Source organism: Trifolium pratense, linkage group LG1, assembly GCF_020283565.1.
Source record: "Trifolium pratense cultivar HEN17-A07 linkage group LG1, ARS_RC_1.1, whole genome shotgun sequence".
Taxonomy (NCBI): domain Eukaryota; kingdom Viridiplantae; phylum Streptophyta; class Magnoliopsida; order Fabales; family Fabaceae; genus Trifolium; species Trifolium pratense.
In genome coordinates, this window is record NC_060059.1 from 14,843,058 (window position 1) to 14,857,297 (window position 14,240).

At 33.0% G+C, this 14,240-nt stretch overlaps 1 protein-coding gene and 1 pseudogene across 1 annotated transcript; both read left to right on the top strand.

Annotated features, from left to right (window-relative positions):
* The first annotated feature begins 1,341 nt into the window (after positions 1-1,341).
* LOC123903180 (AT-hook motif nuclear-localized protein 19-like) lies at positions 1,342-3,174 on the top strand. The gene has a single exon (XM_045953098.1). It carries the CDS (start codon positions 1,984-1,986, stop codon positions 2,890-2,892), a length of 909 nt encoding a protein of 302 aa, XP_045809054.1. The 5' UTR covers positions 1,342-1,983; the 3' UTR covers positions 2,893-3,174.
* An 821-nt stretch (positions 3,175-3,995) lies between these two features.
* LOC123888916 lies at positions 3,996-12,278 on the top strand (annotated as a pseudogene).
* The last annotated feature ends 1,962 nt before the right edge of the window (positions 12,279-14,240 follow it).

Here is a 14,240-nt window from a genome sequence, read left to right on the forward strand (position 1 = left end):
GACCGGACAACTGTAGTTGTACTGTGTTTGATTGTAAAACTGTTTCAGGAACTGGACAAACTGGGAAGCAATGGACAGGACAAAAACAAAATTTTTTGTACCTCACTAAACCACAACACAACTTTTTGTCCGCAGTACAAGTTGTCTAAAATGCCAAAATACCATTTTATTAACAAAATATCGTATAAGACAAAATATCACAAAAGTTTGTTCTGTGCTGTTCCGTCATGTGTTGTGCTGTTCTGTCTTGTACTGTTCTGTCTAGTACTTACCCTTTAACAAATCAAACACACCCTAATACTTGACATTTTGAAATTTCTTTAAAAATTATTCCAAATTAATGTTATCAATTTGGTTTAGTTAGTTAAAATATAGTACTTTATTCATATTAATTAAATTTTCGTTGCTAATTTATTGATCTTCTAATTGATGCATACAACAAAGAACCTATGAAGAGGGAGAAAACAGAGAACCCTAACGAAGCTAGGCAAACCATGATATTCCCAATTGAGAAAAAGGAGAACGCGTAGAGCAAAAAAATCACTCCACAACGCTCTATCTGAGTATGCCAACCACACAAACCACTATCGACACCAACAGAGGAAATGTTCCACTACCCACTCATAATGGAAACATAGATTACCATCTTGTGATCAGAAACCTGTAACACATCTGCAGGGTCGTATGTCTGGAACTGTCGTACAATTTCGGCGATTCAAAAAGGAGTATATCCCTCTCCCTTAGTGTCTTTCCACCCACTTCTCTGTCGACCAGTTGCTCAACTTCTATTGTATTCCCAAAAAAATTAGATCATTTTGTGGGCTTCCAAATGGACCACACAACTGAATGTCAAATCAAAGGCAACCCTAATTTAATCCTATACTTATCCCCTAAATCTACAAAAACAGAGAAGAACCAGCTCCCAACCTAACCAGTTACAAACACATACCACACCCTAGATCCAAAGTCACACATAACAAAAAGGTGATTTCCCGATTCTCTCAAGCACCCACAAAAACAAGCACAAACTATAAATATATCTATTTGCGTTCTTTGAATCTTAAAACCTCTTTAAGTCGAAGAGCCCAACACCGAACACATTACCTAAAATCGTAAAACATTTATTTTATTAAAAAAGAAAGTTATCTTGACAAAATTCCTCAAAAAAATGGTCAAACATCAAACTCAAGGTCACTGTAAAACTACATATAATGTATTGTATCCCTAATAATTGACAAATGTATCATGTATGCAATGAGAGACTTGAAAACAGTTTTGTCCAACAAACAAATATAGTAGTATAGTTTATATATTTGTCTTTTTCCCAACACTCGCATGTCATTATTCATTGTCGGGAAGTGAGCAACGGCGTGCAACCCACCCTCTTTCCCGCACATAATCCTACCCCACTATAATACAAACAAACAAAATACACATTACCAAAACCCTAATTAGCATATTCTTCCTCCATTCAACCAACATTATCATTATTATTTTCTTTTTTTTTTTGACAAAAAAAAAAACCAATCAACAACAATAATATCATCAATCACCTTCTTCTCCCTTAGCTATCTCTCTATACCTTCTTTCTATTTTACTTTATTTTATATCTTCTTTTTCTTCTTTCTTCACTCACTCATTCACACCTTACAATAACCCTTTACCTCTTCCCATCACTCACTACCTAGCTAGCTCATAATTCAACCATTTCTCTTCTCTCTCTCACTCTCTCATCTCATCTTCTTCCAAAACCTACTTCTTTTTTTTTTTATGAATTCTTCCTAGCTAGCTAGTTATTAATTATAATTATTTTCTAGATCTAGTGATCAAGTTAGTCAATCCATCCACACACAAGAAGATAAAATTATCAGAATCCAACTCACCTAACCTTTCTGTTATAAATTATAAACAATAATTTTTGCTTGTCTTACGAAAGATAAGCTAGGTTTAAGATTTGTAGTGACTGGATCAAGCTCAACTGTGATGGCGAACCGGTGGTGGACCGGACCGGTAGGTCTAGGTGGGATGGACAACTCAGTAACTTCCTCCCCACTTCAAAAACCAGATCTGGGTTTCTCCATGAATGGAAGTGCCATTACAGGAGGAGGTTTGAACAACAACAATAATAACAACAACAACAACAACAACAACAACAACGAAGATCAAGATGAGAAAGAAAACAGCGACGAACAAAAAGGAGGAGGAATCGAAACAAACACATCGACGCGCCGTCCAAGAGGACGACCATCAGGATCAAAAAATAAACCAAAACCACCAATATTCATAACAAGAGATAGCCCTAATGCACTTAGAAGTCACGTAATGGAAGTAGCAACAGGAACAGACATATCAGATTGTGTTATTCAGTTTGCTAGAAAAAGACAGAGAGGTATTTGCATTCTAAGTGCAAGTGGAACCGTCGTTAATGTTTCTCTCCGGCAACCTACAGGTCCTGGAGCTGTGGTGGCTCTTCCTGGTAGATTTGATATTCTATCGTTAACTGGTTCTGTTCTTCCTGGACCTTCACCTCCTGGTGCTACTGGTTTGACTATTTATCTTTCTGGAGGTCAGGGACAGGTCGTCGGCGGTGGTGTTGTTGGGCCGCTGGTGGCGGCTGGACCGGTTATGTTGATGGCAGCGACTTTTTCAAATGCTACTTATGAGAGGTTGCCTGTTGAAGATGGTGATGATCAGGAGCAAGGACAGGGTGGTGGTGGTGATGATGAGTCTCCGACTGCTGCGGGGATGGGACAGTTACCGGGTGGATCTGTCGGAGAAGGTTCGTCGGTTTATAATAATTTGGGTGTTACAAATGGAGGACAACAACAGTTGTTGAATAATCATGAAGCTTATAATAATTCTCCTTGGAGTCATGGTAGAACACCATACTAATTAACAAAGGTGATGATAATCCTGTTAATTATTATTACTGTATTATGAAGCTTGATTAATTTCACTTCCTTTATATGTATTGAAACTTTTTGTTGTTAATGTTGATTAGAATGATGATTTGAGAGACTAAAATATTGAATTGCATTATGATTATATGTATATTTATCTTATAAGCAGTTATCACTAGCTTTTACTGAATTAAATCATTTATAGTTGATTTGGGTTCAGCTAGCTATACTACTTCTGATCTCATCTAAATTAATAAGCTAGCAGTTCCTTGAATAGTGAGTGACTTGGTCATGTTGCATATTTCTCTCTTTTTTCTTCAAGTTAATTTACTTATGTGCTATATAGGCTGCTTAGCTAGCTCCAATTTCCTTTCTCTATATCTTCCAAGAAAGTGTTAAATTTCAAGATATATAATGAAAAGAAAAAATAATTTCAAAATGTTGCTATACATGCATTATAAGCTTTTTCTAGATGATCTACATGGATTATTAAATTAAGGGTCGTTTGTAAATATTAAACAGAACAACACAAAGCAAAATAATACAGAACAAATTTTGAAGGTATTGATTAATTTTTCGTCTTGTATGATGTTTGATGAACAAAATATGTTATTATTTTAGACAATTTGTATTTGAGATAAAAAGTTATCATGTAATATGTAATTTAGTGAGAAAAAAAATTTCTTTAGTTTTTGTTTAATCTCTTGTCTCCCATTTTTCTAGTACATATTAAGTTATTATGTCCGGTCCTTTATATTTTAGCAAATCAATCAAGCACATTTCCTAATACAATTGAAGGAGGGGGAATCGGGAAATTGTATTATTTTTAAGTTAATTTCTAAATCAACCACATTGCATAATATTAATTAATTTATATATTTTATTTGTTACATGAGAAAAAAGTTTTTATTTTAAAAAAAAAACAACAAAAAGTAAACTAAATCTTTAAAATGGATACGACCACAATCAAGAGTGTCGGGTCAACAGTGTCGATGATAAAGTAGGCGGGGAATTATTCACCAAATTAGGTATTGAAACTATTATTAGCGCTATCATATTTCTGCTAAGATATCCACACAAGCATTCTCTTCACGAATGCTGAACTATGAAAACACATTCTTTGGTCTTCAACAAGTTGGTGCAATGATGGAAGTGATTATCATTCATGGTTACAAGTTGAACTTTGATCCTTTCTCGATATGTGATTTGGATGATAAGGCGGTGGAAGTCACTGTGTAAGAACTTTAGCTAGTTGTTGGTAGTGGTTGTAGTAAAAGTGTTCCTCGGTAGTTGTTGAATCTGGAGATTTCTTGAAGGAATCTCTTGGTTCTTCTGTGGTCGACCCGCCAACTCAGGTGATGACGACGATGATGTCGTTGTACGTCCACCATCTGGTTTGCATAGATGATATCGTTGGCCAGACGATGACGAGCATTTGATAGTTCAATATTTCTTAGGTGGTTATTAGCGTGACGGTCAGTCGTGTTTTTACCATAAGAAGGTGGGTGAGTGATGTCCCCAATGAAGTCGCCAATGATCCTCTCTGGACTTGAGATCTGGATGATAAGGCGGTGGAAGTCGTTGTATAAGGACTTTTAACTCTTTTTTCTTTAATGACAAATAATATTATATATAATAAGCAAAAAGAACAAGAGAAAATTCAGATTACAAATGGGTATCAAAAGTACACTCCGCCAACACCTAACAACTTCTAATAAACACACACAACCCTACAAGAAGGCACACGAAAAACTAAACACTTATAACCCACCACTATAAGAAGATCCAAGGACCCCTCAGAGATAGAGACAATGATCAACCACCAAGAAGGACAGACACAAGAGACCTCCAATCAACTAGACCTTGTGAAGACCTACCTCAAAATTCCGACAGCAGATTCTACCGGTTCTAACAAAAAATAGGATGCATACCCCACTCGTAAACTGCATGATTTTTCTACAACAATCTAGAGAAATGCTATAGTATCCCTTAGCAGCTGAGTCGTAAAAGGATTATTGTACTTTATGATTACATCCACATCAAATAAACTTTCGAATGGTTTTGTCCAACTCTTTACATGCATATTGTGGGAGCTATTGGATTTACATGATGCAACTTAGAAAGGAAAAAAAAAACCATTGTTCAAAACTCTCCCCTTCTAAGCTGCTAACTTAGAAGTCACCTTATCATAGATCACAAGGGAAGGAAGTCTTCTTTCTTGACTCTCTCATAACGCAATTTGAAACCTAAGTACTTTTTCAATTTATCGGTAAAAATTATAAACCCATGTAGATATTCAAAATGAACCCACCTTTTTAATCTTCACAATTTTCTCAACGGAATCTTATAATTAAGGATAAAGATAATATTAAAGTTTTTTATATTACTACATGTAAATTTTTAATTTTAAAAGACTTAACTTGTATCTCAGGGAACATATTAACATGATCATATATTAAAAAGATAGTGAAAGTTTACTAGATTATTAATTATTTATTAAAAATTATATTTTATTTTGGTTCAATATTAAAATAAGGGAAAATGCTAAACAGTGCCTCCGGGGCACTAGTTAAGGATGCAAAAATAGTAATTTGGCATTGGAATTCGTGCAGTCAACTTCTCGAAAGTTTAAAAAGTGTTATTTTCTTTTCAAAACTTTCTAATTTTGGTTTCCTTAACCAGTGCCCCGGGAGCACCGGTTAGCATGACCCAGCATGACCCAAGTTATCCTATGGCTGAAATGATCCACACATCCAGCCGGAAAGCGTAATTGGCATATTGTGATTTTCAAAAGGAGCAAATATGTTTCATCCTTGAACTAACTACTTAAGGAAAGAATTTAATTGTATCAAAAATCATCAGAAAACACTATCACAATTCACAAGACCATTATGTATTGAGCATTATTTATGTCTTTTCTATGTCAAATCAATTTATGTCTAGTTATGTGAAATAGGACTCCCAATCTAATCCTGTCCATAAAGTCAGGATTTTGATTTCGGTGATAGGACTTTTGAATGAACCTTCATTGACCCACTTATGTTGTCTCATTATGGTTCCATCATTCAGTCCTATTCAAATTCATTTACACTGTGTTTGGAACAACAAAAAGTGGAAGGAAAGAAGCTATGGAGGATGGAAAGTTTATAGAGAATTCAGCTTCCCTCGTTTGGATCAGCAAGGAAAGAGGGAGGAATGATCAATTTTGGTGAGGTCCATAGCAAAAATTATTTCCGTCCACAATTGAGAAGAAAGCTGGTGGAGATTGTTTAATTTTCCAAAAGACACTCATGCCCTTGCTTTGTTTTGCTTGCATAGCTAATTTTCAATGGTGTTATACTACCAAGTTTATTCTCAAACAAAAACTCAATAATTGGATTTGCATCACCTATTTAATGGAAACGTTATTTCAATAATTTAATTATAAATATATTATATATTAATATTATATTATATTATAAAATATAATATAGAAATCTAACTATATAATAATATATACTATATTTTTACATTAATATTTTATTCTTATTTAATGTAAGGGTATTTATGTCATTTATCAAATATATCTCTTTCTTTCCATTCACTTTCACTCCAACCAAACAACTAGAAAATCATCTCACTTTCCCTTCACTTTCTATTCACTTTCAATCCTTCAATATTATTTCCTCTTTACTTTCTTTCCTTCAACTTTCTTTTATTATCCAAACGAAGCCTTAATATTTCATTAAAAAAATTGCTTTAATATTTCATTTCAATCTTATCGTGTTTGGTTTGAGTGAAAGAAAGATGGAATGAGTCCTCCCCCGTGTATTTTTCAATCTTGGTCATTCAATGTTTTTTTAATAGTTTAGCAGCTTGCAACAAAAATAAATATGTGGTTTAGATTTAACTGCACATTATTAGACACGGGAGAAGATCTGCTCCCAAAGATGAAGGAAATACTACTAAAAAACACAAAAATCAATGGATAAATTTGAATTAGGGTGTAGTTCACATTTGTTAATTAGTTTATGTGTTTTTCTTTTCTCTTTCTTTCTCTCAAACCAAACACACTATAAATTTTGTTGTCTCTTCATGCATTTTCCTTATGAATGATTTTTTATTTTTGTCAAGTAGCCTAGCGGCTAGTAATTTCACCTTTAAGGTAGATAAGTAAGATGACCTGAATTCGAACCCGCCTTTGAATATATAATGTAATGTCTCTGTCAACTTAGCTAAGCTGACAAGACTTTTATTTATGAATTTAATTTGGTTATGTCGTATAGGGGATTTGGTTATGTCGTATAGGGGAGGAGCGTGACATTGTTTTCAAATAAAATCTGAGCCATCCAGTTTTTCTAGCACATGCACTTTTAATTATTAAAAAATAGCATGTATGGTGTGGACGACCACCGGAGCCCCTCCGGTTCAAATCTCATGGGAGGCAATCCTACCCTGTCGTATAGATAGTGTGGTTTTGCAACATTTTAAATTGCATTTAATGAAGAGAAGCTCTGAGCCCACATAGATAGTGTGGTTTTACAACATTTTAAATTACATTTAATGAAGAGAAGCTCTGAGCCCACGTGGAATTTAAAAATCTATCTGATTCCCTAAATATTGTAGTTAAATAAATACAATAATTTCTATGAATAGTCGCAATAAATTTAAAATAAATATTCAAAAGTTTATTTTTGTTGCCAAATAGCCTAATAGCTGAAATTAATAGAAGGAGCGAGAACTACTAGTATATGATTAGATGGTAAGTTGCAGGGAAAGAACGTTAACACCTGGATCGGGAGTCACCTAGCGACAAAAACGATTCTACGGCGAGATGACCATGTTGGACGGTAAGTCGTTGTGGAGCCAGTTCGGTGAGTTGGAGAATTTAGATTCACATCAACTATGGCGACATCATTTCAATTCAAACGTGACGGATCTGATCTTCGAAGTTGTATTTGACCTTTTCTTATTCCAAGCTTTATCAAATAGTATTTGTCCACAAATTGTGCAGACTCAACATTGTATCCAAATCAGCAATTATAATGTCCAAAATGAGCATCACCAATTGGAAAAAATCAATATGAAAAGACAATATATCAAGCCATTCATTCAATAATAATCAAAGAATAACATAATGTTGGACAAGATAATGAGAGTTAGAGACCGAAACCCTATAACATAACTGAGGGAAGAAGAGGAATATATGTATTATATGCAGATTCTATAATCTAATAGTGATCACATATTTACATATAATAGCAAACTATCCTCATACTTAGTTAGAGCACTGCAGATTTGAAATATGACTTGGAAATCAAACCTTTGTTTGAACAAAACTAGATAAATCATTATTATTTACACTTTTAAATTCAAGTTTAGATAAATCATTCATGTCTCTTTTCCTCATCAGAAAGCAGTATCATGTTCAAATTGCAGGGGATAGTGAGAATTGCAATTGACAAAGTAACTAAGCTAATAGTCGTTTCACGGGAAGTACATATAATAATTGAATATGATATCCAAATTATAACTTTTTCTTCATTTCCCTTGAAAGGGTAATACTTACATATAACAAGTATCTCTATTGTAAAAACTTAATCTATATTGGTAGGATTCATATTTCATAGTAGCCCATTAAAGCAATAATTAAGATTCATTCGGTGCAGTAAGCCACAATTTTTCTCTTCATTTTACATATGTGTTGTATCATGACTAATTTATGTGAACACATCTTATGCTAATTAAGATTTGAATAATTATTAGACTAAATCATACTTCTTTGTTAGCAAAAACACAATACAAGTCGGCAAACTTTGCGGCACTACCACAATTACCTCATGTCATTATAAAATATTTTCTTAGGTTAATTCATAAACCAAATTCGATTAAGTATTTTAAAACTGAATATGCATCATAATTTCATATAATATATATATATATATATATATATATATATATATATATATATATATAAGTAGGCATGAAAATAAAGTGAGAACCGTTTCATTCGTATTCTCCATGTCGCTTGTTGGTCCTTCCATACGCTTCTCCCACCTTTCAAATTGACTTCTAAGTTGAGAAACCCTATGTGCTCGCGGGAGTGATTTCCTCATAAACCTGGCGACGATACGGTGTTTCCTACACGAATCAAACGATGACACGACGATTCCTTCACAAATCCGACGGCGACACGACGGTTCCTTCACAAGTCTGATGGCGACGTGACAAGCACGGTGCGGATGAACTGCTCCGTTGGAACCTTGAATGCGTTCCAAAACCCTTTATCATTAGACGTTGTTGTTGTTATCAAATGAAACTTGAGGCCCAGGAATCGTTTTACCGGGCCCCACGGTGGGCGCCAAAATGTTCTGATGAACATTCAAGATTGATAATGGATAAGTATAATCAAAGAAAAAATTGATTAACTTTACAAGAATGAATTATGGTGGTTTTATCAGAATGAGAGTCTCCTGTTCTCTTGAGGAAGATCTTATTTATAGACAAAATATCTCCTTCTTGTTGCTTGATAACCGCCCTGCTTGTGGAGGAATTCATGGGTAGTGGGCGGTTTCTTCTCCTTCTTCTTCAAGCTTCTTTTCCTTCTTCTCCAAGCTATGGTGGATCATGGAGGTGGTGGTGATCTTTACGTGTCATAATCATGGTGAGAAACATGAGATATTTTGATGTGAACCTTATGGACTATAATTGATTGGGCTTTTTCGTATTGGGCCTTAACAAATCACCCCCTGGTCCATGGCCCGGTACAACCTTCAAATCGAAAGGGGTTTTCGAATCATAATATTCGAAGAGATTCTGGACTTAGAATTATTTTCATTATTTTCAGCAGGAAATGGCAGAAGGTTCGAAGGCTAGTTTCGAGCGACAGTTGAAGCTAGGAAGCGGTTACTCTTTTCAAGCAAAGCCAAGAGATCGTGAGATCATGGGATTAGGAAGCTGGCGAAGCACGTTGCACAAGCAGTTGCTTACTCTTGTGCCTATAAATAGTAGTTTCTTCATTTGAAATAAGGGTCACAATTCATATACTGAAATTCACAAAAGCCTAAAGTATCCATGCGTTCGAGAGAAAATGGTGAAGTGAAGAAAATGTATAAATTCGTACACCATTTACTTTCTTTGTAAAACCTTTACCTTCTTAATGCAAATTTAGTCTTTCTTTTTGCAATTCTTTGTTTTAAAACTCTTTAGTTCGTGTGAACTTGGTTTAATTTACGTTTGTTAAGTAAATTACTTTTTCAAAAACTGGTTTACCAAATGTTTGTTGCAATGATGAACATTAAAATTTACACACCAACATGCCCTAGGATTTACTAGTTGGTCCCGCTAGTAATCAAATTAAACTAGCTGTTGTTTACGAAAATCAGCGCAAACACCGTGCAATTGCACATGTCAGTTATACTAGTAATAATTTAAGGTAATCTAATGTGTAATTCAAATTCAAGGCAATCCGAATATCTATGTATTTTTTTTTACCATAGACTCATTGATTCAATAAATATTAAAAAAATCAAGGCAAAAAAAAAAAAAGATTTAAATGTAGTTTTCAAATCTATTTTGAAATTCATATTTTTTAAAAATTCATATTTATAGGTTTAAAATTCATATTTTTTCAAATTTTTTTTTAAATAGATTTAAATGTAGTTTTCAAATCTATTTTTTTCATTCACATTTCAATGTTTCAGATTCTATTTTTCAAAAGTATAAGTATTTTGAAATAGTTATATTTTTGCAAAATAGATTTCAGAAAAATATAAATTTTGAAAAATATTTTTTGAAAAACCGAAATTATAATGAGGGCAAAATAGAAATTTGAAAAAGAGATTTGTTCCAGAACCACAATATCTTAACTTGTTCATTTTCATAGATCCTTCTTGATGTCCCAGACAGGGACGGATCCAGAAATTTTAGTAAGTGGGGTCAAAATTATAACGTAAAAAAATATAAATTGTTATTTATATAATTTTAACATTTTCTTATACAATATTACTTATTTTGGTTTATTATTCAATACTCTTAAGATACTCATTAGTATTATAAATTAGTCTTATTAATTTTATATTTGTTATAGTGTAATAAATTGACTATATAAAAACGATAATACCAGATATATGGGGTCACATAGCATAAATAAGACTAGTATTAACTAAAAATATAATAGACAAGTGGGGTCGGCTGACCCCACTGCCCCCACACTAAATCCGTCCCTGGTCCCAGACAGAAGTCACTTGTTCATTTTCATAGATCCCTTGATGTTCCAGAATAATATATTACCGTAGCTGATTGCTTCCAACTTCAAGGTAATTATTTTTGTATAGCTTGTTTTTCATAAGCCTTCCTTGTGATGTGCTAGATATCATTTCCGAAAAACTAGATTTGGACGACCTCTTACATTTTTCTGGTGTGTGCAAGAGTTGGAGGGTTTCTCACAAAATTTACTGGACAAATTTCTTGGCATCCCAAGCACCATAACTTATTGAAATTTGGTGTGATAAACATAGCAAACCATCATATTCCTTTAGAAGCCTACCCGACCAAAAAGTTTATTGGTGGAAGATGGATCAAAAGTGCTTCAGGCCGATTGAATATTTTACGTATTCTGGTGGATATTTTATCATGGGGAAGGACAATAACTCATTAATGCTAATCAATCCATTTACAAGAATAAACAAGGTAATAAATACCTCAACCTTTCAAGTTAAACATGGTTGTCATGCTTTGCTTGCTTTTGGCAAATGCTCCGAGGAATTTGCCTTCGTGGTTTTAGGCGGATGGTCAAAGAGTTTGCATGTCTATCAATCTCGAAATTGTGGTTGGGTTACTTATCCGACAATGGAAAATGTAGGGAAGGTTATTGACTTTGTTGTTTTGCATAATATAATATATGTTGTCACTGACAAGGCCAACATAGGGGTACTCAGCTTGAATTCTGCAAATATTAAATTTCTAAAACTAAAGAGTACTCCCAATATAACACCAAACCCGGGCTTTCGACCGCACCTTGCGTTGGTTAATTGTGATGAGCAACTATTAGTAGCTCATTTTAAGTACATCGAAATAAGGGATGTATACAAGATAGACTTCTCAACGATGAGTTATGCCAAACTGGAAACTTTGGGAGACAATGCATTATTTTATTCTTGGGACAAGAGTTGTTATTCTTTGAGCAACCAGAACAAGTGGGGATATGAGAGCAATTATGTTTATGTCAGTAGTCTTTCACGCGTATCACCCGTAGAAGTTAGTGTGTATTCAGGGGATGATAAAAAATGCACTCCATTTCTAACTCCTGATGAAAGTCATTCATACACTCATTCCTTCACACTCGATTGGTGTTTTAGACATGTACAATATGAGGTAGATTATTCTCTAGTTGAGTAGATTGTTCTCTAGTTTGTATACAGTTTTACTTGTGGTCTTTATGTTTCCACATATTTCCTTTTTGTTTGTCAATAATTTCAAAAGTTGCAATGGTTTGTAGTTTCAATATTTAAACAAGGATTGAGGTAAAACAAAGAAGGTGACAACTTCTCTACCCATTCCATGAAAATGGGCAGAATTATCCCATCCTAGTTGGCATTAATCAAGACCATTCATTTCATCTTTCATCATTTGTGATATAAAAAACATGGAAATACTAAATTAAAATTAGGGATGACAATGGATAGGGTATAGGTAGGGTACTATAGTACCCATCCCCATACCCGCGGATTGGAAAAATACTCGTATCCATCCTCATACCCGCGTGGGTAACAACTTTTCCCCCGTCCCCATACCCTTGGGTACCTAGGTAACATCATTTGTGAGAAATTCCGTTAGAACTAATTAAAAACAAAACAAGAAATTTGTAAGACGAAAACATGAGATTTTTTATAGGGACGAAAATCAAAATCCGCTAATTTTATATAGAAGAAAAACATATTTAACCTTAATTTTAATGATCTAAATTTTCTCAATGACCGACAATATAAAAAATCTATACATCGGTATATAAATTAAGGGAAATGTTAGAACAAGTAATTTTTGATAACTTCCTCTCTAATACTCACATTATATTCTTATTATCTTTCTATTTTTCTCTTTATTGTTTTTGTACAACAGAATCGAAGAAATAAAAATTATCTCAAAATTGTCCTAAAATTATTGTTCAAATAACACTTATAAATTAAATTCGAATATTATTTTCAGAAGTTGTATAAAGTATGCTTTATCCTAATTGTACTTGGCATTTGGCAACTTGATCTTTTCATGTGGAATTTGGTCTATATAGTACTACTCGGTACTATAGTAAGTTAAAGTCAAAATTAAACAAACCAACCAACTATAAAGTTAAAGTCAATTTTGTCAAAAAAAAAAAAACCATAAAGTTAAGGTCAAAATTAATAGGTATGTTTTGTCGGAATAAATACAAATATCTAAGAGAAATTAAATAGTTTTCTATATTATAGTAATTTAAATGGAATATAATGAGGTGATTTGACAAAATATATAGTTATTATATATTGCATAATGAAAAATACTTGTATAGATACAAATACAAACTATATAAATTAGGACAAATATACAAAACTTAAATAAAATTAGATAAAAATAATAATTAATTTCAATTGATGTAATTAAACTAATATGATTTAATTTTTATAATTTATGTCTTGTTCAAAAAATAATAATTTATCATTTATGTGTGTGTATTTTTTTTTACAAATGTATGATTTAATGGATTTGGGTATACTCAAGATATAATTGCTCTTGAATAACAATGTAAAATAGTATATACCATATTTCTTATATTTAAATAGAATTGTAGAACGATAACTAAAAGTTTACTTGTCAATATCAAAATTGTTATGCTGGATTTTTTTATGTGATTATTTAAATTCAAATCTAAAATCTTTTATTTGTAAGTAGTATATGGAGATGAATTGTCTCCACTATCCGGTGATAAAATCATCGGAGGGTGTCCAATTAATGCATCAACCTTTCACTTCATTTTAAATTAAAATTAAAGTTACTAAAATAAAACAATGGATAACTGTGAAAATGTCACAGGAACCTTTACTCATGCTTGACAGGGGTCCGGATACTAGTTATGTTATATGTATGAGGGTAAAAGAATATCGCATTTAAAAAGCATGCATGAACCACTTTTAAAAACCAAGGTATTAATGGTGCTTAATAAACATCAATAATTTTTTCCTCCAAAAACATCAAAATAATTAATTGGTTTCTTTAGTCAGCAATTGAAAACTGAGTGCATGTTTGCATTTCATTGTCAAAGTACTTGATGCTTAATCTACTTTTTTATTAATTAATAAAGCAGAAAGCAGTGGAGTACACGGGTGT